Source organism: Rana temporaria, chromosome 3, assembly GCF_905171775.1.
Source record: "Rana temporaria chromosome 3, aRanTem1.1, whole genome shotgun sequence".
NCBI lineage: Eukaryota > Metazoa > Chordata > Amphibia > Anura > Ranidae > Rana > Rana temporaria.
Window position 1 is genome coordinate 408534069 of NC_053491.1, and position 26104 is coordinate 408560172.

The 26104-nt window shown below is 43.9% G+C and overlaps 1 protein-coding gene across 1 annotated transcript; it reads right to left on the bottom strand.

The window, feature by feature from the left end:
- Positions 1–474: 474 nt before the first annotated feature.
- On the bottom strand, positions 475–25095 carry TMEM150A (transmembrane protein 150A). The gene is made up of 8 exons (XM_040345971.1): positions 24905–25095; positions 19111–19292; positions 15642–15689; positions 9614–9700; positions 6732–6799; positions 6377–6504; positions 2687–2864; positions 475–1614 (listed from the first exon to the last, which is right to left on the bottom strand). Exons 2-8 carry the CDS (start codon positions 19173–19175, stop codon positions 1373–1375), a joined length of 816 nt encoding a protein of 271 aa, XP_040201905.1. The 5' UTR covers positions 19176–19292; positions 24905–25095; the 3' UTR covers positions 475–1372.
- Between the last annotated feature and the right edge of the window lie 1009 nt (positions 25096–26104).

Here is a 26104-nt window from a genome sequence, read left to right on the forward strand (position 1 = left end):
GAGGAGGCGATACAACATCTTTTCACTGCCTGGCAAATGCTCTCTGAAGATCGATCCAAACGCAGTTCGCTCTTCAGAGGCCAGCGTGAACGAGCCCTAAAGACTTTAAAGAAAGCTACCTGAAGCTTGCCAAAAGTTTTGAAAAATTGCTGAAACCTTCAGAAAAGCTCACTGGGACTTTGCTCTTATACAAGCGGAAGCTCATGTGAACTAGGCCTTTGGGATCTACTATTCAGATCTGCAAAATGCTGCATATAAAAGCCTTTAGGAAGCATTTTAAAGTCTAGGTAGTTCTGGCAATATGCCGGCATTCATTATCAGATAAAAGCACAAGTTAAAATGGTTCTGCTGGACGCAAACCCTCTAAAAATCAGCATACAGACACTGTATCATTACTTGGAATGTTAGGAACATAATATATGTATGGTGTTTATACCCTACTGTATAAAATACTGACAATCAGGACTTCAGATATATAGGTGCTCCAATATATTTGTAATGTGCGCAGTCTCAACAGAACAACCACATGGTGTACGCCTTCAAAGCATAAAGTGCAGCCTTTAAAGTGGGACTCCAGCCAAAACTTTTTCTCTAGTCTTGCAAAGTATGGACAGGTTGGAACCTTCATGGTTTTTATTGAAATCGGTGTTCTCACTGGGTAGATTTCTGCTTACTTCCTGTCCTGGAGATCTGGCAGGAAGTAAGAGAAAGTCTCCAAAAAGTACAAAGAAAATCCAACCTTTTAACATTCATCAACAGGTGCCTCCATTTCTCCACTGGCAGCTCATTGTGCATTTACAGATAACACAAGCATAATAGTGAGACTGAATCTCCCCAACTGGGTTACATACAGCACTAAGGACCTGACTGAGCCTCCAACTCTTTGAGGTCTTACCCAAAACTAGGAAAAAAAAATTACAGTTGTGGTTCCATTTTAAACTATCCATACCGAAAGGAGCCAATTTGCTGGCTGAGCAAGAGGGGGGAGCAGCTGGTCAGTGACTGTGTCTCACATTAGAACCCACAGACTATTATTTCAGACAGAAAAAAAAAGCACCCTGTGCTGGCAGTAGGCATTTGTTGGACTGCAAAATGCACCCACCTATAGAAATAAAAATAAAAGATAAAAATAAGTAAATACAAAAATATTGCCCCAGAAGTGTTAGACGTGAAAATACGCACATGAAAAAGTGAACCTCCGTGAATACTTTTCTTGTAACCCAAATACCGCCAGTAAAGTCTTTTGTATACCTGCCTGGCTGTAGAGTTAAAATTGGCTTATGTTTCTTAATATTTGGTAAAAACCTCGAAAAAAAAAAAAAAAATCTTAAAAATAATCCTGAGTGTTGGGGAGCAGCGAGCCCCACCCTGGTCATATCATGGCAATCCTCTCAGGATTACAGTTGAGGTGGGTGGATGTGCTGCTGCTTCCTGGAGACTTGCAGCTGCGAGCTGCGGAGCTCTGCAGAGCGGCCATGATGGTGTCGCTGGAGACCGATCCAAACTCGTAGGAAAATGTTCCGTAGAAGACTAAGATATCCAGCACGAAGATCCATTCGCAGATTGCAGCCAAGTGCTGAAGGAGGAAGCTTTCATGGATGAAAAAGACCCCGCCTGAGTGTAACGTTAAGGAAGACAGGCTTCACATTTATTCACTTTATTTTATGTGGACAGGGATAGAAAGAGTTAAAAAGGAAACCTATAATGAGCATTGTCAATTTTTCTAAAATGTTAGCCGTCTGGCTAATACAGTAAAACCTTGAAATGCAAGCATAAGTCGTTCCGGAAGCATGCTTGTAATCTAAAGCAGTAAAATAGGAAAATAGCCTGCAACTCCAATCCATAAGAAATATTTATTGGCACATAGGAAAACAAAAGCTCTTCAGCCGAAACGCGTCTGCTTTTTTGGGGTTGAGTTACTAAAACTGGAGAGTGTAAAATCTGGTGCAGCTGTGCATAGAAACCAATCAGCTTCCAGGTATTCTTCTCAAAACCTACCGTATTTATCGGCGTATACCGCGCACTTTTTTTCCCTGAAAATCAGGGCAAAATCGTGGGTGCGCGGTATACGCCGATACCCGCTTTCCCGCGCCGAGTTTGAATACTGCGCCGACATATACCGAGCGCAGTACACTCGTGTATTGTCGGGCAGTCTCGGCTCCTCCCGCGCTGACGTACAGGACGTCAGCGCGGGTAGCCGAGCATTGCCGACAATACACGAGTGTACTGCGCTCTGTATATGTCGGCGCAGTATTCAAACTCGGCGCATGAAACGAGCAGGGAGTACGCGAGGACGCCGGACCTGACGAAGAGGACACCCGAAGCCGCAGAAGGACGCCGGACCTGACGAAGAGGACACCTGAAGCCGCAGAAGGACGCCGGACCCGACGAGGCCGCCGATGGACGCCGCGCAAGACACCAAAACTGTAAGTACAAAAAAAACTTTTTTTCCACAGGATTCGGGGCAACTTTAGGGGTGCGCGGTATACCGCGATAAATACGGTAATTGAACAAGCCGAGGTTGGAAGTTGATTGGCTAACATGCACAGCTGCAGCAGATTTTGCACTCTCCAGTTTTAGTAAATCGACCCCTTTCAGTCTATGTTTTCCTCACATCAACCCAATCCTCACACACACATTACTGTTTTTATTACAAATCAAGACATTACTATTGCCAAAAGGATACTCAGGACAAGGGATGCTAAGGCCACAACGGTCAGGTTTACACGCAGGTGTCCCACCCAATAGTCTAGTGTGCTAGTGGCCAGATGGTAGGTAAGGATGCAATGTAGACATACAAACAGCAAACCAGCTGGGAATGCCACTCCTGCACCGATATAATGCAGAGACTTGGCGTAATCCACCTGCAAAAGAAAAACACACAAGAGTGACGTAAGACAAGGTTCATTTGCAGCTACTCAAACCAACACAGCGCAGGGTCGCTTGAAGCTTGTACGCCAACTATTCTCCCCTGTCCATCTTTGTTTACCACAGAGATCAGAGCAGGTGACAACACTCAGTGACAACCTGCTGTTTAATAAAACACATGCTAAGGCAGATATAAACACACAAATTACCATAGCTCTGTATTAAACTTAAAGGGGTTGTAAAGGTTCATTTTTTTTCCTAAATAGGTTCCTTTAAGCTAGTGCATTGTTGATTCACTTACCTTTTCCTTCGATTTCCCTTCCAAATGTTTTTTTTTCCCTTTGTCTGAATTTCTCACTTCCTGTTACTCCTCAGTAAGCTTTCCCCCATCATCCGAGCTGTTCTGGCTGGGGGTCAGTCAGCCAGAACAGCTTACCGAGGAGGAACAGGAAGTGAGAAATTCAGACAAAAATAAAAATAAAAAATCTACACCCCCTTTAATTTTATATTTTTGTAATGCAAGTACAGTACTTGAATTCCTCTTGAAGTCCTCTGTATAGGAGGTTATACTTGGTCAAATGTTAATAATAGATGGCCAACAAAAATACAAGCAGATAGGAGATGAGCTCATCAGTGTGCTGCTTTACCTTTTGCTGTCCAGTCACAGGCAGGGGGGGGCGACAGCACCAGTAAGTGGAATTTACCTGCAGCAGAGAAGGATCAGATCTCCTGCCCTTACAGACAGAGCTGGGCAGTGCGATAGGTCTTAGATAAAATAGAATCACCCCCTTTAAATTGATCACAGTTTGCAGCATGAAATGAAGACAGACACTGTTTTTGTTTTATCCAGCTGGTCAGTGCAACTTATAACATGACACCACCATGTCAACACAAAAAAAAAAAAAAACAGAATCACCAAGTTCGAAAAAGGATCACCCTTCTCCTAAAAAGGGCTTGTTAACTCAATCAGGTGTAGCTAATCACCTTCTCAATGGGACACCAAGCTATATGACTCAACTGTGATCAGCTGTGGTCGTTTTGTTTAGCTCAGCATGAAAAGAGCTTTCCCGGAGCATTTAAGTTCCTGGTAGTGCAACCGAAGCAAACAACTATAGGTGGCAAGTTACTGTCAAAACAACTTTGGGATAAAGTTGTGGGCAGGCACAAGACAGGAGATGTATCCATTTCAAAAGCTTCATCAATGCCTAGAAGAACAGTGAAGTCTATTAAGAAGTGGAAGGTATTTGGTACAACACAGACCCTCCCTGGATCAGGACATCCTTCCAAACTAGATGAAAGAGCCAGAAGGAAGCTGGTCAGAGAGGCTACCAAGAGGCCTGCAGTGTGACTTGTATGGGAGGGTTGCAAGAAAAAAGTCACTCCTCAGGAAAGGCCACATGCAGCCGTGACTGAGCTTTGCCAAAAATCGCACCTTGAAGATTCTGAGGCCACATGGAAAAAGGTGTTCTAGTCAGATCACTCAGAGGAGACTAAAATTTAAATATTTGGCCTCAACAACAAACAATATTTCTGGCAAAAATCCAATAAAAGGTCCCCATCCAAATAACACCATTCCTACAGTAAAGCATGGAGGTGGTAATATTATGGGGGTGTTTCTCTGCAGCAGAGACTGGAGCACTTGTCAGGATAGAAGGAAAAACAGATGGGACAAAATACCATCAAATTCTTGAGGAAAATCTGCTGCCCTCTGCCAAAAAGAGGTCAAAGGGAAGAAGGTTTACCTTCCAACATGGCAATGACCCAAAACACACAGTAAAAATGACCACACAGTGGTTGAAGGAAAAAAAGGGAACGTCCTTGCATGGCCTAGTCAGAGTCCAAACTTAAACTTCAAGTCATTCCACAGATTTTCAAATGAAGACTGCAGTCCACAAATGGTCACCTCTAAAATTTAAAATTGAACTTGAGCAGTTCTGCAAAGAAGAGCGGGCAAACATTGCAAAGTCTATTAGCTAGATTTAGATAGCTTTACGCCGGCGTATCAGTAGATACTCCGTCGTAACTCTGAATCTACGCCGTCCTAAATTTAAGCGTATTCTGGAAACCAGATACGCTTAAATTAGGCTAAAATACGAGCGGCGTAAGTCTCCTACGCCGTCGTATCTTAGGGTGCATATTTACGCTGGCCGCTAGGTGGCGCTTCCGTTGAGTTCAGTGTAGAATATGTAAATGACTAGATACGCCGATTCAGAAACGTACGTGCGCCCGGCGCATTTGTTTACGTACGGCTTTTTCCGGCGTAAAGTTAGTCGAACAAATAGCTGGCCTAGTCAATGTTAAGTATGGCCGTCGTTCCCGCGTCGAAATTTGAAAATTTTACGTTGTTTGTGTAAGTCGTCCGTGAATGGGGCTGGACGTAATTTCCGTTCACGTCAAAACCAATACGCCCTTGCAGCGTCCGTTGGAGCAATGCACACTGGGATATGTCCACGGACGGCGCATGCGCCGTTCGTAAAAAAAACGTCAATCACGTCGGGTCACATGTAATTTACATAAAACACGCCCCCCTCATCCTTATTTGAATTAGGCGCGCTTACTCCGGCCCATTCACTCTACGCCGCCGTAACTTAGGAGGCAAGTGCTTTGTGAATACAGCACTTGCCTCTCTGACTTATGACGGCGTAGCGTAAATACGATATGCTACACCGCCTCAAAGATGCACACATCTACCTGAATCTAGCTATATGTGTGCAAAGTTAGTAGAAACAAAGCCCAACAGACTAAAGGCCGTCATTAAAACAAAATGTGGTTCAACAAAATACTGACACAAGGGGGTGATCCCTTTTCCAACTCAGCATTCGGTTTTAGATTTTTTCCTGACACGTTGGTGTTATCTTTCACTTGGATGTTATAAGTTGCACTCGGTAAATACAGCTGGATAAAATAAAAAAAAACAATGTGTCTTCATTTCAGGCTGCAAAGCAACAAAATGTGATTCTTTTCCATACCCCACTGTGTAGGTGTTATAATATATTATACTATATTATATCTCTCTCCCTCTCTCTCTATAAAGAAAGGCAAGCCGCACCACTTCAGTGACAGTTACACCCCAATCAGGCCATCCCGTTTAGCCATATATAGTGCAAAACATATATTCATGATTGCAGCGGAAAAATTCATTACACAAAAAAAGAAAAAAAAAAATTGAGAAATGCAACGTGTTCAATATATAAATATACAGCATTTCACAAAAGTGAGTATACCCCTCAGCTTGTATAACAGTGTAAATTTGCTGTCCCCTCAAAATAACTCAACACACAGCCATTAATGTCTAAACCGCTGGCAACAAAAGTGAGCCCCTAAGTGAAAATGTCCAAATTGGCCTCAGTTAGCCATTTTCCCTCCCCAATGTCACGTGACTCGTTCGTGTTTTATATATATCAGGGTCAGGTTCAGGTTCAGGGTTACAGGGCCCACACATAGGAACACAACACAGTTATGGGCAAAACACCTATAATACAGAGTATGAAAAGCATTGAGTCCTTACCTGGAAGTTCCCCACCATGACAAGTCCTGCTGCATTGGTACAACCAGCGATCAGGGCGACTGTATTCAGCCAGGAGCCATGGCTCAGCTCTATGACCTGACTGTATCTCAGCAAACAGATCATCACCACTGGGAGAGAGGAGAGTCAGGGAGAAGGGAGGGACACAGGACAAAGGGCTGAGAGGGGCAGGGGATGGATAAGTAAATGTCTGGGTGAAAATGGAAAGCAAAGGATGTGAGAATTGTGTTAGGTGGAGGACAGGGAAATGAGGTCAGTGAAGATGGCAAGGAAGAATGTCTATGGAAAGTTTGGCCAGGATAAGAAACATGGAGGGTTTTTTAGTGGGGACACTCACCCATAAAAGCACCAACATTTCCAATCAGACTGAAGAGACAGCTCTCCGGGGGGTACGTCCCACACTTACTGATAAGACAAGATAGAAATAGAAGGTCATTGCCATATAAGAAGTTACATTTTAAAGTGCCAGACAGAACATTGTCATCCTAAAGTAGGTCTAGGATTTAGGTAAAGTGGGGTAGAGTTTACTGAAGTCCAGGATTCCAACCAACCCTCAGTAAAGGCCCTTTCACATGGGTGGATCCAGTGATGACCCGTTCCTTAGATATCCGCTTGCTCAGCGGGGATCGCTCCATTGATCCCCGCTGACCCGGCAGGTGACAGGGCAGTCCCTGCCGCCCTATCAGATCTCCACTCTCCTCTATGGGGGGGATCGGATGAACACGGAACGTCCATCTGTGTTCATCCAATCTGCTCTGCAGACGGATGGAAAAATAGGATTTTCCTCCGTCTGCAGAAATGGAGCATAGCAGACACCGATGAGATCAGGTGTCATCGGATGTTCATCCGCTGACACCTGCTATCATGCATGTCCCTTTTTCATCCGGAAACAGACGGATGAAATACGGACATACGGTCCGCTGGTGTGAAAGGGCCCTTAGGCTGTCACAGGTTCAGCTTGGCTTTTCAGCTGAGCCATCTTTGGTACCCATCTGTGAAATGTCCATAAACCCCAGCACCCTTACCCTTGTCACTGGACATGGCTTTCCATCTGACCAGCAGGAAAATTCTCCATATAGCACTATGAGACTCAGACTACATGATACAGTATTTATATGCAGTGCGCCATCTGATACATTGTCTATTGGGATATGTGCCAGGGACAAGGGAATCCTGGATACGATAGCCAATGACAACCTGTCTAGGCATTGCCAGAGATGGGAGTAGATCTCCCTACTGATAACAGTACAGATTTAGCAGGGGACTGAACCCTACTATGCTCCATCCAAAGAACAGAATACATACTGAGTGAGGCTGTTTTTTTTTTTTAAATGCAATTGTCTTATTATAAAGGTGAGCATAATGAAGGCTAATCCTAGTATTAGTCATGTAACATTAAAGTGACACTAAGCAACATCTTTACTCTTTAAAAATAATCCATACACATCCACTACTTAATGGTCCTGCACTACTCTATGCACAATGAAGACAGATTAAAACTCTGCTCTTTTGATGTCAAGAGACAGGAACAACAAGCGCCCAGAGGCGATTCAGTGTGCATGTGCCGCTCTATATAAGTTTTTCATTCATTCAATGAAAATCTCAGGATTGAGCAAGAGAGAGTGGCTATGTTTCCAAATAAATACTTATTTCCTTTTTTTTTTTTTTTTAAGTGATCACATTCCCTCTTTTCTCAGCTGCACAAGAGCTAGGGGAGAAGAAGCAGTAGCACACTGAGCTTCCCAGTAAATGGCTGTGCAGCAGGGGTGTGTCAGGACAAGTCTGATCATTGGAGGAAAGTAAACTGAGTTTCCAGCATAGTTAGAGAACTGACCATTGTATGCTTTAATGCTTAGTGTGGTCGGTTTTTAGTAGGAAAACAAGGGGACTGACAGGAACACTAAAGATTTCACATAAAGGAAGCAAGACAAAGCGAACAGGATACTTTCTCATACAAGTAATGGTACAGCAGCAACATATCAGGATTATGAAGTGTTGGGGTAACAACCGCTTTAAGGTCTTGCTTATATTCTAACCCAGGGGTCTCCAAACATTCTAAACAAAGGGCCGGTTTATTGTCCTTCAGACTCTTGGAGGGCCCGACTTTGGCCAGCGGGAGTGAAAACTTTCCTGGCATCACTGGGAGTAAACATCTGGTATTAGGGGGAGGAATATTGCCCCATTGCTGGTATAATAGGGAGAAATAGTGCCCCATTAGTGGTGTCAGTGGGAGAAATGGTGCTACATTGTTGGTGTCAGTTGGCAGAATAGTGTCTCTTATCATTGGGAGGGATAGTGCTCCAAAAGCCGGATAAAGGCAAGCAAAGGGCCACATCCGGCCCTCGGGCCACAGTTTGGAGACCACTGTTCTAACCCGAAGCAGATTTCTATATAGTAACTTTCCTGTAGGTGAATATGACAACACTGAATAATACAAGAAACCTTTCTGAGAGAATCATAAAGGCTGACTTCTCATTCTATAAACTATGTTCCCTGGCTATCGAACTGACCCCACTTCTTCAATAGACCGAGCAACTAACCCAAAACCAATATGCAGATAAAGTCTTATGACTTTACCAAGACTTAAAATTTATATGCATGCTTGTTCCGGGTAGTGACTCAAGTATTTAGGCTAAAGGGACAGCAAAACAACCAGAATTTTTTTTGAGAAAAAATAAATAAATAAATAAAAACCACAACAACAACAACAACAACAACAATTGCAGCCCCATTGTCTCAGGAAAGGTTTACATTAGTGCTACAAACAAAATAGTTGATTCAACTAAGGCACACTATACAGACTCTGCACTCACTGCCCCGTATGTAAGGTGGCATCAGTATTGGTAGAGGCTTCAACTGGCATGTTACTCTCAGTTACCTTCTACAAACCCCCGGGCACTCTTATATAAAAAGAACTGACTTCCACTAGAAAAGCTTGTGATTGACCCCCAACCCTTCCATCCTTTGACTGGCCCATAAAGTGATGGGTGACCTCACTGCCCTGGAATGTAACAGGAGTTGTGAATGCACAAACATTCTAGTAGAACTTTACATAGGAGCAATGAGTACAGGTAACCTTGAAATACTGGCAAGGGAGTCTGGGGGACATTTAAATATGTAATGATTGGGAGGAACAGATGATCACACATCAGTATGATTGGTAAGGGACACCGAAAAGTATTCTGTAGAGTTTCTGCAAAGATGCTGACAGTAGGTCACCTGATGAGAGGAACATCCTCCAGAGTGCAGCAAGACTTCGGTGTCCCCTGCTTGGCAGTGTCATCGGAGCACGTCACATTGTACGTCCTGGAAAAAAAAGGGGGGGGGGAGAAATCATCAGCAACAGTAAATAAAAGTATTATATATTTTTACTTTGCATATTAAAATGTATAAAAAGAAAATGTGTAAAGATACAATAGAGGGTGATGTCAGAGACAGGTGTATAATAAAGGAAAAGTAGTAGAGTATTCTATCGTATTATCTGTCAATTACTTCAGAAAGTTTGGCGATTAAGTGATACTCTTTAGATGTAAGTTTTATTGATGACTTAGATCCCTTTTTCACATTTAGTCTATAAAGCCCGAAGGAGAGATCCAAGTTATTCTAAAAGCTTGCAGCTTTACCAACTTAAAATTGGCCAATAAAGAATACAGTGGAACCTCGGATTGCGAGTAATGCGGTTAACGAGCGTTTCGCAATACAAGCTTTTTTTTTTTTTTTTTTTAAATCCTGACTCGGTTTGCAAGAGTTGTCTCGCAAATTGAACAGCCACGGTGGTGTGCAGTACTGCATTTGGCCTGAGGTGCGGGGGCGCCGGAGCCGTTTGGAAATACTCTGTTCCCAAGCCTTTCCGAGTTCAGCTGAGCTGTCCGAGCCTTTCCGAGGCTCTCTGGTGCCCCCACCTCTGGCCACATGTGGTACTGCATGCCATAGGAGTCAATGAGGAGCAAATTATTTTTGTTTCCATTGACTATGGGGAAACTCACTTTAATATGCGAGTGCTTTGGCTTACGAGCATTCTCCAGGAATGGATAATACTCGTAATCCAAGGTTCCTCTGTATCATGTGAACTTCAAACGTCCTAAAAAAAAAAAAATGTAAATAGAAAGAGACACAGACATAAGCAGGTGATGTCATAGAAAAGTACGTATGCAAGAAGAGACACACACACACAAAGTTCAAAAGACAAGTATGTAATAAATAGAGACAAGCAGTACTCAGTGATGCCATAAAATGTGGAGAGCCATACAGTCATGGCCAAAAATATTGGCACCCCTGCATTTCTGTCAGATAACGCACCACTACGCCCAGACAACTGTTGCAATTACAAATATTTAGGCAGTCTCATGTTTTTGTCTTTTGTTTGTATTGGTAGGACATAAAAAAATTGGAAAACCAAAAGCCAAATCTGACACATCCCACACAAACTCCAAAAGTGGACTGGACAAAATTATTGGCACCCTCAATGTAATATTTGGTAGCACACCCCTTGGAAAAAAATAACTTGAAAAATAACTTGAATCAATCGCTTCCTGTAACCATCCTGTAGCCAACTGCTCCACATCTCTTAGATTGGAAGGGTTCCTTTTCCCAACTTCTGTTTTGAGATCTCTCCACATGTGCTCTATGGAATTTAGATCTGGACTCATTGCTGGCCAGTTTAGTACTCTCCAGAGCTTTGTCTTTAATGTTTCTGGGTGCTTTTTGATGTGAGAGTCATTGCCCTGCTGCAAGAGCCCTGACCTCTGACGGAGACCCATCCTGACACCAGGTCCTACATTCAGATTTCATAATGCCATGCACATGGTCAAGACATCCAGTGCCTAAAGAAGCAAAGAAACACCAATACATCAGTGAACCTCCACCATGTTTAACTGTAGGGACGGTATTCTTTTCTTTAACCACTTCAGCTTTAGAAGATTTACCTCCAGTCATGACCAGGCAATTTTTTTTTTTTTGCGATATGGCACTGCGTTACTTTAACCGACAATGGCGCAGTCCTGCGACACTGTACCCAGATAAAAATGTTGTGCGTTTTTCCCCCCCACAAATAGTGCTATAGAACACATTCAATACAAAAAAAAAATCTAATCTCTTAATCAATTTAGGCCAAAATGTATTCTGCTACATATTTTTGGTAAAAAAAATCCCAATAAGCGTATATTGATTGGTTTGCGCAAAAGTTATAGCATCTACAAACTATGGGATATATTTATGGAATTTTCATTTTTTACTAGTAATGGTGACGATCAGCGATTTATAGTGGGACTACAATATTGCGGTGCACAAATTAAATGCCTGACTTTTTTTTTTTTTTTTTTTTTTTTTTTTTTTTTTAGGAACCAGTGACACTAATACAGTGATCAGTGCCATACTGTAGTGCATAGGCCCCCAACCACCAGGCCATGACCTCTCTCAGGCTGGTGAGCGGGCAGGCAGGCCAGTAAGCAGGCTCGCGGGTGAGCGGGCAGGTGAGATGGCAAGTGACAAGATGCATCTGTAAGCAGGTGACTTGAAAATCTGCATCTGGTGGCAGGCGACGTGGCAAGTGACAAGCTGCATCTGGTGGCAGGCGACTGTGGCAAGTGACAAGCTGCATCTGGTGGCAAGTGACACATTCAGGGCTCCCACTGATTCTGCATTTATGGCGATTTGAACCATTTAATTTATATTACAATGTAATAATAGAATAATATGCGCTTCAATCATCCTGACACCATATCAACGTGATGAATGAAGCGCCAACACCAGCTATTGCCGACAAGTTTCCTGCGAAAAAAAACACACACCATTTCTTCCAATTTTCTTCCACGGAGCTGGCCCCCAGTGCCAAAAAGGTTGGGGACCGCTGCTGTAGCGAATCAGGAAACCCGTAGGGAGATCACAAAGATCTCCTGTGAAGTTGATAAAAGTGTTAAGACCGCCTCCACTGTCATGGCTGGCCTTCATACTTTCATCACTGTGTTTGGCAGATCTCACTATTCTTCCCTACCTCCTCCGAGCTCAGAGGAAGTGGCATCATTTGAAAGGGTCACTTCCTCCCAGCCGCATAGGAGGGAAGAATACTGACATTGTCTGACAGGATTCAATTTCCAGGGATTGGTTCTGTAAGCAAGACCTTATTTTCTGGCAGTGCCCCTCCCGAGACTAGACTCTGGATCCTCTCGTCTACTATTCAGTCTCTTTCTCAGTTTACTTTCCCCTCTCTGCAAGCATCATTCTACCTACCTACCTACCTACCTACCTACAAGGGATACCTCCCAGCTCCCAGTACCTGGAAACAAGCAGCAAAACGTGTATTATGCAATCTATAGAGTGTTTGTATCTATATTGACTCCACTAGTCAACTTTCCAGATGGCTGCTGTAATGACACAAACAGATATCTAAGATGTACTCATCTGGCTCCCACTAGTGGCCTCTCGAGGGACTACATTGTACAGAGACCACTAGGGAATTACCTTCAACATACCACCAGACTCCAGTAGTGAACAGGGAATAAAATAGATTGCCTTTAATTCACTCAATGCTTTTTAGAGTCAAGCTGCACAAGAGAAGTTAATGAAATCCTGTGAAAACTGTTAATTGGACTTTATACTGAACTACTTCTGGAAATCTACAAAGGAGTAAAGTGCAATAAAATCTGACAAGACAATTTCATTACAGTCAGTTTCTGACCCGCAGCTTCTAGCAATCAATAAAGCCGATTATCTACTGAAAGTAACATTACCACTTCTGCTCGAGTTTTTATTCAGTCTCAGTAATGAGAAGAGATATTGGGTGTGAGAAATATAGAAAATTCTGAACCTATATAATCAACCACACCCTATGTGGATATAATTATATAGTATAAGGTAAGATAGCAGAATGCACTATACTCTGGGGCTTGCATTAAAAATGTAATCCTGTAGGCAGCCACTTTGTATTGTCTCACTGTAATACCGTAGGAATGGGGATTGGAAATCTGTGCTCCTCTCTCTGCAGGGCTTCCAGGATGGATCAGAGCTATTCTGATTGCTCAACACTCACAGAGCATCGCTCGGATCCATCCCAGAGCCCTGCAGAGACAAAAGGAAGAACAGCAGGGAGGGTGTGGGATGTTAGTTCACTGTTTCATTTTTTTTCTGAAAAGATGAATTAACCCTTTAAAAAAAAATTTTACTCCCATATTCCTTCTGAAGGTGATAAATGGATTTGCAGGATGTTTTTATAGTAAAGGATTCTACACAAGTTTCTGGAGCCCTTACAGCTACAGTGCCTTGAAAAAGTATTCATATCCCTTGAAATTTTCCAATTTTTTTCATGTTACAACCAAAAACAAATACATTTTTGGGGGATTTTTTGTGACAGACCAAAACAAAGCGGCACATAATTTTGAAGTAAAAAGAAAAAATTATAAATGATTTTCAATAATTTTTTTACACATAAATATGTGGAAAGTGTGGCGTGCAAAATTGTATTCAGCCTTTAATCTGATACACCCAACTAAAAGTGGAACCAATTGTCTTCAGAAGTCATCCAATTAGTAAATAGAGTCCATCTGTGTGTGATTTAATCTCAGTATAAATACAGCTGTTCTGTGAAGCCCTCAGAGGTTTGTAAGAGAACCTTAGTGAACAAACAGCATCATGAAGGCCAAGGAACACATCAGACAGGTCAGGGATAAAGTTGTGAAAAAGTCTAAAACAGGGTTAGGTTATAAATACATTTCCCAAACGTTGAACATCTCACTGAGCACTATTTAATCCATCATCCCAAAATGTAGAGTATGACACAGCTGCAAACCTACAAAGACATGGCCGTCCACCTAAACTGACAGGCCGGGCAAGGAGAGAATTAATCAGAGAAGCAGCCAATTCTGGAGGAGCTGCAGAGATCCACAGCTCAGGTGGGAGAATCTGTCCACAGGACAACTATTAGATCCCTTTCACACTGGGGCGGTGCGGGCGTCAGTTGTAAAGCACCGCTGGTTTTAGCATAGCCCATTCATTTTAATTGGCAGGGGTGGGGGAGGAGCGGTGTATACACAGCTCCCGCCCCGCAAAAGATGCTGCTTGCAGGACTATTTTTCCTGTCCTGCAAGCGCACCGCCCCAGTGTTAAAGCACTTGGGCTTTAACACTGGGGCTGCAGAAGAACGCCTGTAAAGCGCCTCAGTGTGAAAGGGGTCTTCGTTGTGCACACCACAAATCTGGCCTTTATGGAAGAATGGCAAGATGAAAGCCATTGTTGAAAGAAGTTCAGTTTGCAGTTTGCGAGACGTCATGTTGGGGACACAGCAAACCCATGGAAGAAGGTGCTCTGGTCAGATGAGACCAAAATGTAAATTTTGTCCTAAAAGCAAAACACTATGCGTGGCGGAAAACTAACACTGCACATCACCCTAAACACACCATCCCCACTGTGAAACATGGTGGTGGCAGTATCTTGTTGTGGGGATTCTTTTCTTCAGCAGGGACAGGGAAGCTGGTCAGAGTTGATGGGAAGATGGATGGAGCCAAATACAGGACAATCTTATTAGAAAACCTGTTAGAGTCTGCAAAACACTTGAGACTGGGGCGGAGGTTCACCTTCCAGCAGGACAACAACCCTAAACATACAGCCAGAGCTACAATGGAATGTTTTAGATCAAAGCATATTCATGTGTTAGAATGGCCCAGTCAAAGTCCAGACCTAAATCCAATTGAGAATCTGTGGCAAGATTTGAAAATTGCTGTTCAGACGCTCTCCATTCAATCTGACAGAGCTTGAGCTATTTTGCAAAGAAGAATGGGCAAAAATGTCACTCTCTAGATGTGCAAAGCTGGTGGAGACATGCCCAAAAAGACTAATTGCAGCGAAAGGGGGTTCTTCAAAGTATTGACTCAGGGAGGCCGAATACAAATGTACACTACATTTTTCAGATCTTTGAGAAAAAAAAATTAAAACCATTTATCATTTTCCTTCCTCTTCACAATGATGTGCCACTTTGTGTTGGTCTATCACATAAAACCCATTTACATTTTTGGTTGTAACAAATTTTCAAGGGGTATGAATACTTTTTCAAGGCACTTTACATCAGCGTAGGACCTTGAAAAGCCTAATAATAACAAGCGCTAAATATATGTTTCTAGCATCTGCACAAATACCTATTGATTTAAAAAAAAAAAAAAAAAACATTCACACTGAGCAAGTTGTGTAAAGTGTAATGTATTCTAGCATCAATAAACTGGTAGTGGAAATGTACAAAGACTGTACAGAGGGTATTTACCAGTTTTCCACAGGACAAACATGATGGTTCATCACAGCCATGGCGTACCTGGAAGGGAAAACAAGATTAAACATTAACTAGCTGCCATTTACAGTACCCCCCACACCATTCTCCAAGTCCAGAATAGAACGGTCACAGCTTATCACTATGCTTTTCTAACCAGTTCAGGATCTCATCCAGTGCTGGGAGATTCCACTGGAAGTGGTGCCAATTCTGGGGCAGGTACATCACTGTTCATTATAATTCAGAAATGTGCCTTTCCCCAGAACTTCCACCTCTTCCAGGAGACAAGCCATGCCCGCCATGCCCGCCAACATGCTGCAGAGGAGCCTCTGCAGTGAGTAGCAACACAATTTCAGAAAACCCGCCATGCTGATTTAATGATTTCAACACAAAGTTACTGACCCAGAAAAAACCTGCAAATAAGGAGCTCAGACTTTGCTCTGGCTTCACTTTACACAAACACGTTACAAATCGGAGAGAGCACCGAAGCCAAAAGGATCAGCATAACAGCCACGTAACTATTCTTTCCAGATTAAGGGCCAAAATGGCAGCCCCCGCATGAAAAGTACAGCATTGACTGATGTCTAAAGAGTTCCTTCAGACCAATCTGGTCCAAACTATTTATATCACTAAGGCCTTTTGCACACTGCAGCTTGAAAAAGTTCAGTACAAATTATTTTTTTTTTTTTTTACGGAGCTAAAATACAGCCCATTAGTTGTAATGCGGCTATGCACACATGCGCGTCAACAAGCGTTGTGTATTCTTCAGTAAAAAAAAAAAAAAAATGTGACTCAAAAACCACATCAATAAACGCACCCTTGTTACATTTTTTATGCCGTTTGAGTACTTGCTGCGTTTTCAATGCATTTCAACAGGGAGGTGCGTTTTTGGGGAGTTTTATTTTATTTATTTTTTAACTGACCGAAAATGTAGCAAGCAAGATTTTTAACACCACAAAAGAGGTGCAATGGACCAGTGTGAAGATATATATATATAGAATTTAAAGGGATGCATTTTTATTGAGCTTTTCTTGCGCTAAAAAGGTGCCGATAATGACCGACAAATTCATATTCATTTAAATTCATGAAAATAATTAAAACGTTATATATATATATATATATATATATATATATATATATATATATATATATATATAAAAGAATTTTCGGTTTCAGTCAAGTGCATCCTGAGCTTCCATTTGGTGCACCTCATTATGAAAAATTGTATAACATAATATAATTTTTTTTTATATATATATATATATATATATATATATATATATATATATATATATATATATATATATATATATATATATATATATATATATATATAAAATTTTATACACACCGTATATACTCGAGTATAAGCCGAGGCACCCAATTTTACCACAAAAAAAAAAAAAAAAAATGGGAAACGTATTGACTCGAGTATAAGCCTAGGGTGTCCATCTGCATGCCTCACTGTGCCCATGCCTAGACTGACGTTTAAAGCAGGGGTTCACCCGAAAAACAAAATTTTAACATTAGATTGAGGCCAATTGTGCGAAGCACAATCGGGTGTTTTTTTTTTTTAAATCAATGCAGTACTTACCGTTTTAGAGATAGATGTTCTCCCGCCGCTTCCGGGTATGGTCTGCGGGACTGGGCGTTCCTATTTGATTGACAGCCTTCCGACCGTCGCATACAGCGCGTCACGAGTTGCCGAAAGTAGCCGAACTTAGGTGCACAGGCGCCGTATAGAGCCGCACCGACGTTAGGCTTCTTTCGGCAACTCGTGACGCGCTGTATGCGACAGTCGGAAGGCTGTCAATCAAATAGGAACGCCCAGTCCCGCAGACCATACCCGGAAGTGGCGGGAGAACATCGATCTCTAAAACGGTAAGTACTGCATTGATTAAAAAAAACACACCTGATTGTGCTTCCCAGAATTAGCCTCAATCTAATGTTAAAAAAAAATTTCGGGTGAACCCCCGCTTTAACATGGGAGTCTATGAAAGTGGTGCCCGACTTTGAAAAAAAAAAAATAATAATAAAAAAATAAAAAAAAATAAAACGGTGCTCCCTGGTCTTAGGTCCTCTAGACAACAAACTTTGCACACTTGTAGAGGATAAAGGAGGCTACATGTGGGGCTAGATAGGGTCTAGGAGACCTACCAACAGCCAGTACCATGTTCCCAAAGTCACTGGAGAAATTACCGTTTAACATGGAAGTCTATGGAAGGGGTGCCCGGCTTTGAAAAATCAGTGCTCCCCGGCCGTAGGTGCCCCGGACAACAAACTTTGTACACTTGTAGAGGAAGAGTGGGGCTACATGTGTGCCAAGATTGGGGTCCAGAGGAGCTACGGCCGGCCAGTACATATATACATGCAAACAATAAACAATTACTGAACGCAGCTGTGAAATATCTCCCCCGAGTTCAGCTTTAATCCCATTTTTTTGCTCTGTGCCGGGATCCTCTATGCCGAAAGCTACTTGCACAGGGACCAACATGTTGAAGTCAACTGTAACAATCAGAAGGTTTCTTCAAATCTGTTCTGTTACTACTTTAAAAACATTTTAGGCCAGGTCAGGTGCATCATGGCCAAGTGATAGATGTGACCAATGCTGCACCTTCACATAAGACAATCACTTATAAAACAGCAAAGGCCAAATAACAGTTTATACCCATGTGACCCATTTGCCATGCTACCAAACTTCATTCTGGTTTACAATGGCTTGGGTACTATACAAGCAAGGACCATGTTCTTAAATATCTCCTTTCTTCTTGAACATGTTGGTTGAACTGGGTTGCCCTTTGTCTTTTTTCAACCACACTAACTACGTACCGATGTATGACTGGACTATATACACAACCCCGAGCCAGGGCTGAATTATTTACAGCTGCCATGGCGATGGGAAAAAAAAAAAACGCAGTTGGCATTGCAAAAGACAGACTGAGCCAAGTCCTGCCAGCGTGTGAGAAAATCAAACTTAGTTCAGTCTGTCTCATGCAATACTGGCTGTCAATACAGCGACATTAGCCAATACATTCTCTCGCAGTGCCAGCTTTATCTAACGCTAATCCTGGCATTTCTGCGCCCGCCTCCCCACAAACAATAGCAATATCAGCATCAAGGGGAAAATCCTAAATTCCCCCTCCCCCTTCTCAAGCTGCCATCTAGGACTATGAATTCTCTACACTGAGAGACAGGTTCAGTTACTACAACGCAGGCAAGCAATTTCTAGAACCGTTTTTTTTATTATTTATGGTTTAAAGTTGTTCTACTGAATAGTCTGTTCTGCATTTTTATATTCATTTGTTAAATCAAAGTCTGCTCAAAATTAACCAGAATATATTTTTTTAACTGTTGCTTGACAATGTATTTTTCATCTTCCAATATAATCATATGCAGGTTATGTAGTGCTGCTCCTTCCAGTTGCGCTCTAAGCAAATAAAACAGGTTCGGCACGGTAGCTACTCACACAATCCATATCCCGGGGATGGAGAATGCAGTCAGGCTGACGGGCAGGACAATCCAGCCAGTCATTAGTAAGGAAGGTCCAGGGGTCAAGGGAGGGGGATGAGCAGGCCGTACAGGAAACTCCAGGGCAAACCATCAGCAGACGCTACCAGCCAGAGCAAAGGGCATTTCACCGACAACCTCCTAGGTGGAATGCAGAAGTAATTAATGAAAGTACTAATGATGGGCAGATCAATTCATTAATGGATCCACAATTCACTGACTACAATTGTTGACATAACGTTAGTGCAAGTATTGCTGCAGATGACAGTCAAAGAAGAAATGGAAATCCATGCAAGTGGGTAACGTGGACCTTTACCTGCAGCAACAGCTAAATACAGAACGTAACCTCTTGCCGACTACGCAACATGTACGTGTGGCAACAAAAAGAATGGGTAATAACGCCAACTGGCCGCACATATGCGTCCACAGGTTTTCTGTGCTGAGAGCACGCTTCTAACACAAAGTCTGGGCTGTCACAAACAGCTTCCACTCTATGATCAGGAACCAGCAGGACGGGTTCTTGATCATGTGATCACTGTGACAGCCAATCTCAGTGATCATGTTATTAGGAAGTCTGTCCCATCTCCCAGCCTTAAAGCAAAACTAGAATCTCCATACTTACCTGTCCAACGGCACTGCACCGGCACCTTCTTCTGGAGTGCCGGTGACTTGTCCTCAATGTTCCCCTATGGGGGGGAAGTTCCTCCACTGACTGCGCAGGCGCAAACTTCCCGACAGAAATCCCCGAACCTCGCCCGGCATCCAGGCTCATTCTTTAACATCCCCGTGGATTGGAGGATGTTAAAAAAAGAGCCAGGAGGCCGAGCGAGCGAAGCGAGCCGTCCGAGCGCAGCGAGGACGTGAGGCCGTCTGGCCACTTTCCTCTAAGTCCACGTCGCCCTGGATGCCGGCCGCCGTTCGGGGATTTCCGTCAGCAAGTTTGCACCTGCGCAGTGCTTGAAGGAACTTTCCCGATGGCTGGAACCATCTCTGCGCATCAGTTCGCGCATGCGCTGGAACTTCCGTGATACCTGGAACCAGCACGGCAGATCACCGGCTTTAGAAGACCAGCCCGGCACTGTAAGTTAAAGTGGAGTTCCACCCATAAATATAACATTACATCAGTAGTTTTAAAAAAATGTCATTAGTCCTTTACGACATTTTTTTTTTTTTTTTTTAGATGCCTTCAAAGTGTTGTTGCTAGGCAGAATAGTTAATCTTCCCACTTCCTGCACCTAGGTGCTTAATGCTTCCTAACCTACACCGCACAGACTCCTGGGAATGTAGTGGGTGTAACTTTCCAGGAGTCTGTGCACTCCCCAGTCTCAAAGAATCATGTGACTTGGACAGCACAGGTGCTGAAACCTGATCTGACACTGCTTGTGCAGCACTGAGCATGTGCGAGATCTGCAAGGCTGAAATCCAGGAAGTCATACAGTCTGGCTTCATGATGCCCACACTTAAGATGGCCCCAGTCCATTTCTATTTTATAAAGTGTCTAAATGCTGTAACAACCTAACAAATCGGACCTTAGTTTACAGGCCAACTTTACTAGAATACATTAAGCTTGTGTATTACAGGGGTATTTATATTTAAAAAGTGAAATTGTGGCCGGAACTCCGCTTTAAACTGCGCATGTGCAGCTCAGTTTACAATGCCGGAGGACACGGCGAGCAGGCGGGTAGGGGTATTTTATTGCAGAAGAGACAGTACGTGTCTCTTCTGCAATAAAAGCTTGCCTGCTCACAACATCAGAACTTTAATTCTACATTAAGACCCAGTTACAGGAAAGGGTTTAAAGGTGTTGTAAAGGTACAATTTATTCCCCCTAAATGGCTTCCTTTACCTCAGTGCAGTCCTCCTTCGCTTACCTCATCCTTAAATTTTGCTTTTAAATGTCCTTATTTCTTCTGAGAAATCCTCACTTCCTGTTGTTCTGTCTAACTCCACACAGTAATGCAAGTCTTTCTCCCTGGTGTTGAGTGTCGTGCTCGCCCCCTCCCTTGGACTACAGGAGAGTCAGGACGCTCTCTACGTTGCAGATAGAGAAAGGAGCTGTGTGTTAGTGGACGTCCTGACTCTCCTGTAGTCCAAGGGAGGGGGCGAGCACGACACTCCACACCAGGGAGAAAGCCTCGCATTACAGTGTGGAGTTACAGCCAGAAGAACAGGAAGTGAGGATTTCTCAGAAGAAATAAGGACATTTAAAAGCAAAATGGAAGGATGAGGTAAGTGAAGGAGGACTGCACTAAGGTAAAGGAAGCTATTTAGGAAAAAAAATAATAAATTTACCTTTACAAACCCTTTAAAGCAGAACTAGAAACTCCATACTTACCTATCCAATGGCACTGCACCGTCACCTTCTTCCAGGCTCATTCTTTAACATCCCTGTGGATTGGAGGATGTTAAAAAAAGAGCCAGGAGGCCGAGCAAGCGGAGCGAGGACGTGAGGCCGACTGGCCACTTTCCTCGAAATCCACGTCGCCCTGGATGCCGGCCGAGGTTCGGAGATTTCTGTCGGCAAGTTTGCGCAAGCGCAGTCCTTAAAGGAACTTTCTCCTTAGCCGGAACCATATCGGCAGATCAGATTCCGCCTGTGCAGGAACTTTCAAGTTAGCCGGAACCATATCGGCAGATCACAGGCCTTAGAAGACCAGCCCGGCACTGTAAGTTAAACTGCGCATGTGCAGCTCAGTTTACAATGCCGGAGGAGACGGCGAGCAGGCGGGTAGGGGTATTTTATTGCAGAAGGGACAGTACGTGTCTCTTCTGCAATAAAAGCTTGCCTGCTCACAATATTGGAACTTTTGTTCCACTTTAAGACCCAGTTACAGGACTTGCCGAGAAAGGGTTTAAGTACACAGATTTACTTGCCAAAGGATTTGCAATTCTGCTGAGCAAATCTCGTGCTTTGCACTCATCTCTCACACGGCACATTCAGGGAAGCAACACACTTTTTTCAATCAACTCTCAATGAGAACAATCTGCCACCCGGAGTATCAATAGCATTTCAGTTGCAGCAGACAAAATTATAAAGATATAACAACCAGAACAATAAGGATAATGTAATCATGACGTGGCTTTGGGACAGGAAGTGAAGAGAAATCTCCCCAATGGGACACAGATGGCAAAAAACCCGGCAGAGGTTATATTCCTACCTTACTCTATCCAAAAGGAAAAAAATAAAAGTTGACTTTATTATTATTATACAGGATTTATAAAACACCAACAGTTTGCGCAGCGCTTTACAATATAAGGGGGACAGTAAAATTACATTACAGATGTAATAGGAGGGCCCAGCTCATGAAGCTTACAATCTAAAAAGAGGGGGAGATTGTACAAAAGGTACTATCTGCAGGGGAGGACATTAGTTCTACTTTAAATGCTCTTTTAGTTTAGGGGTGCAGGGATAAGGTGTACTACTCACACCACATGCATCAAACACACGGCCCTCTGGGCCAATTCACGTGGCCCGCACACCTCTCTTGCAGCTGCAGCACACCTCTCATTTCTGCCCCCACCTTGTCTCAGCAGTGGGCAGCAGAAAGGAAAACTCCTCCCCCAGGCCCTGCGCTTCGAAGGGGGGGGGGCTCGTCTCTGTCAGCCCCGCCCCCCCCCCCCAATTATATTGCTGATGTGTCCCACAATGAAATTGAGTACGACACCCCTGACCAGAAATCGGCCAAGATTCGATCCATCCATGGGCAGGCTGGTTGTACTGAAGTTGATCCATCGATCTACTTCAGTACAACCAGCCTGTCGGATTTTTGGCATGCGACTACTACCGGAGCTATAACTGCCAACAACAATCACTGTGTTCTGCCAAAGGGGGTGGCTGCCTGCGCCCCCAGGCAGCAGAACCCAATAGCGTTAATGGGGGAATCAATCGATTTTCTTCAAGCAACATGCCCTGTAAGGATGAGGTCTGGCGTGTTCGCATAGAACACGTGCAGAGCCCGCCAGGAAGTGTGCACGGCGCTGTGCTAATCACAGCCAGGGAGACATTGTCCCGATGCTCGGCTGCGGGGATCGTGAAATGTCTCCCTGGCTGTTATTAGCGCATCTCGCCTTGCACACTTCCTGGCGGGCTCTGCATGTGTTCTATGCGAACACGCCAGAGCTCATCCTTAAAGGGTCACTAAAGGAAAACATTTTTTTTGCTGAAATGACTGTTTACAGGGTATAGACACATAAAAGTTAACTGATTCCTTTTTAAAAATGATTACACATAGATAAAAATCAATCCTATAATGTGCCTGCAGGTTAGTTTCACTTTTAAACTGGTTTCATGTTCCTGTGAACTAGAGAGACACACAGAACAAAAACAAACAAATCCAGGGCAGCGTTTTGTTTTTAAAATGAATCTGATTGGTTCTGTTAAGTTTTAGACACACAGTAATGACAGCTTAGACCTACAGTGAAAAGCTCCCAATACTGTGGTTATAAGGAGCCAGACAACCAGGAAGTGTGGAGATCACAGCAGAATTACAGCAACTTCAAAGCAAAAACGAACAATAAGGACATGAAACCAGTACTGCAGTAAGGTAAAGGAAGCTATTTAGCTAAAAAAAAAAAAAATTCCTTTAATGCCCTGAACTAGAGGAGACACCATCGAAACGCGTCAGCCCCGTTGGATATCATCTGAGCCAACCTGGGGTATGTTTGGCGGTTCCAGTTGTTGTCCCTCCATGTCTTTGGGATAAGACTTTTATGCATTCACACTTGTAAGTAAGGATGGGCCCAGGCGTGTTCGCAACCCCACGTGCCCGAGCCCTGCAGGAAGCTGACACTGCACATCGCTAATCACAGGCAGTGAGACATTTCCCAATCCGCAGTTGCAGAGATCGGGAAATGTCTGACTGACTGGGATTAGCGCTGCGCAGTGTCAGCTTCTTGGCGGGCTCGGGAACGTGGGGTTGCGAATACGCCTGAGACCATTTTTACTTGCAAGTATGATCGCCTACCCTTATTTTTTTAATAAATGGTGCTTTGGATAATGTACTAAGCTTGTGCACCCTCTTTTGGTGTTCATATTCACCTGAGCGATCCCACCAGGAAGCTGTGAGTGCGAATCGCCAATCGTAAATGGCAGGGGCAACCCCGCAGCTGCACATATATACACACACCTTGTATACGTGGAGCTGCGCAGGGGGCGGGGAATGCTTTGGCCACTTATGATTGGTGGTGTGCAGCGATGGCTTCCTGGCGGGATCAGACTAGGATCCCAACACTACTTAGCTCACCTGTAAGCACAATGCACCTTGCCAGCGGCACACCACGACTTACAGTAAGGCACGATTGTGTGTTGCGGTGCTCGGCGTTATAAACAAAATAGCACATGCGTGGTTTTTGCGCGGTAGACAGCCAATGCAAAGGAATTACGTACCTTAACGCAACGCACAATAAGAAGACATGGAAGATGGAGCATCAATGTACAGATATTACCAGTATAGGGCCAGCCTAAGCCTGCACAATGAGGTGACTGGGGATCCCCCATAGACAGACTATAGTAGCTGGGGACACACACACACACACTGACATTACCTTACACACACCGACAATGACACAGGCCTTCCCCATACACACATTACACACAGAGCTCAGACTCCAATCTAGGACGGGCACCGTCTGCCATCTTGACAGCGGGCACACTGCCTCCTGCTGCTGCATGTCACTTGTTACCATAGCACTCCTTCCTTCCTCCATACACACAATAGCTCTGACAGAAGCCAGGGTGACCCCGGTATACACACCCGCTCCCCGCTGCCCCCGAGTCCCCCGGAGCCTCCACCGAACCCTCAGTCCTTCAACTCATTAAATTGCTGGTGGCCGCGGTGGCTCACGGGAATTGTGGTGCGGAAAGGGTTAGGGTGTCACAGCGGAGCCGGAGGTGAGTGGCTCCCAGGACTACATTACCCGGCGTGCCTGCTGAGAGCGCCGTCACGTGACTGGAAGCGAGAGACGCCGGAGCGTCGCGACGTTCCGTAGATTATTTTGGGTCGTAGGAACCCGTGGCGTCATAAGAGGGGGGTGGAGACTGGGATGTAAACATCATCTAGTAACAAGCCCTACAGGGGGAGGGGGGGGGGGGGGCTGCGTGTTACCATGGTTATCCCAGCCCGTGTCAATAGAAAGTGATTGGTCACATGATAGATAGAGGTGACCAAAGACACTGTCACTTTATTACTTAAAACCTGATGAAGAATCTTCTTACACACTTAAAGCGGAACTTTTCTAAAATCGTATCAAATTTCGGGTAAAGAACATACATTCCACATTAATCATTTTTCTACCAAAATGAGTGTGTGCTGTAAATTGCCTTCCGCATTGTTCCTGTTACTTCTTGCTGGAACCCAGAGCCCCTGAAAACCAGTAAATTATAAAGAAGAAGTAAACTCATCGATTTAACAGTTTAAAAAAATATATAAACAGTTCCATTTATGGAATTCTAGAAATGCTAACTGTTACATTTGCTTGTGCCCTCAACCAAACTGTCAAACCATCAAATGGGGCTGGTGTTATAACTGATCACATGTGCAGCACCGTGCCAGTTGCAGATCAAACAGAAGCAACTTTCTTGGCGGTAAAAGATAGGAGGGTTTAATTCTACTTTAACCACTTCGCGCCTGCGCTATAGACAAAAGACGTCTACAGCGCAGTGCTCAATTGCCGGGAGGACGTCCTCCTGTTTACTAGTTCCCTACGCGCTGCCGCGGTTGCACATCAAGGAAAATCTGTGCTCGCCACGTCACGTGGGTGCCGATGCGTGTGCCTGGCAACCGCGATGTCCACCAGGTACCTGCGATTGGCAGTCACAGAGCCAGGGACCAGGATCTCTGTATGTAAACACAGAGATCCACGTTCTGTCAGGGAGAGGCCGGTGGCATGTCCCTTGTACATGGGGTCACTGATCGGTCATCTTCCCCAGTCAGTCCCTCCCCCCACAGTAAGAA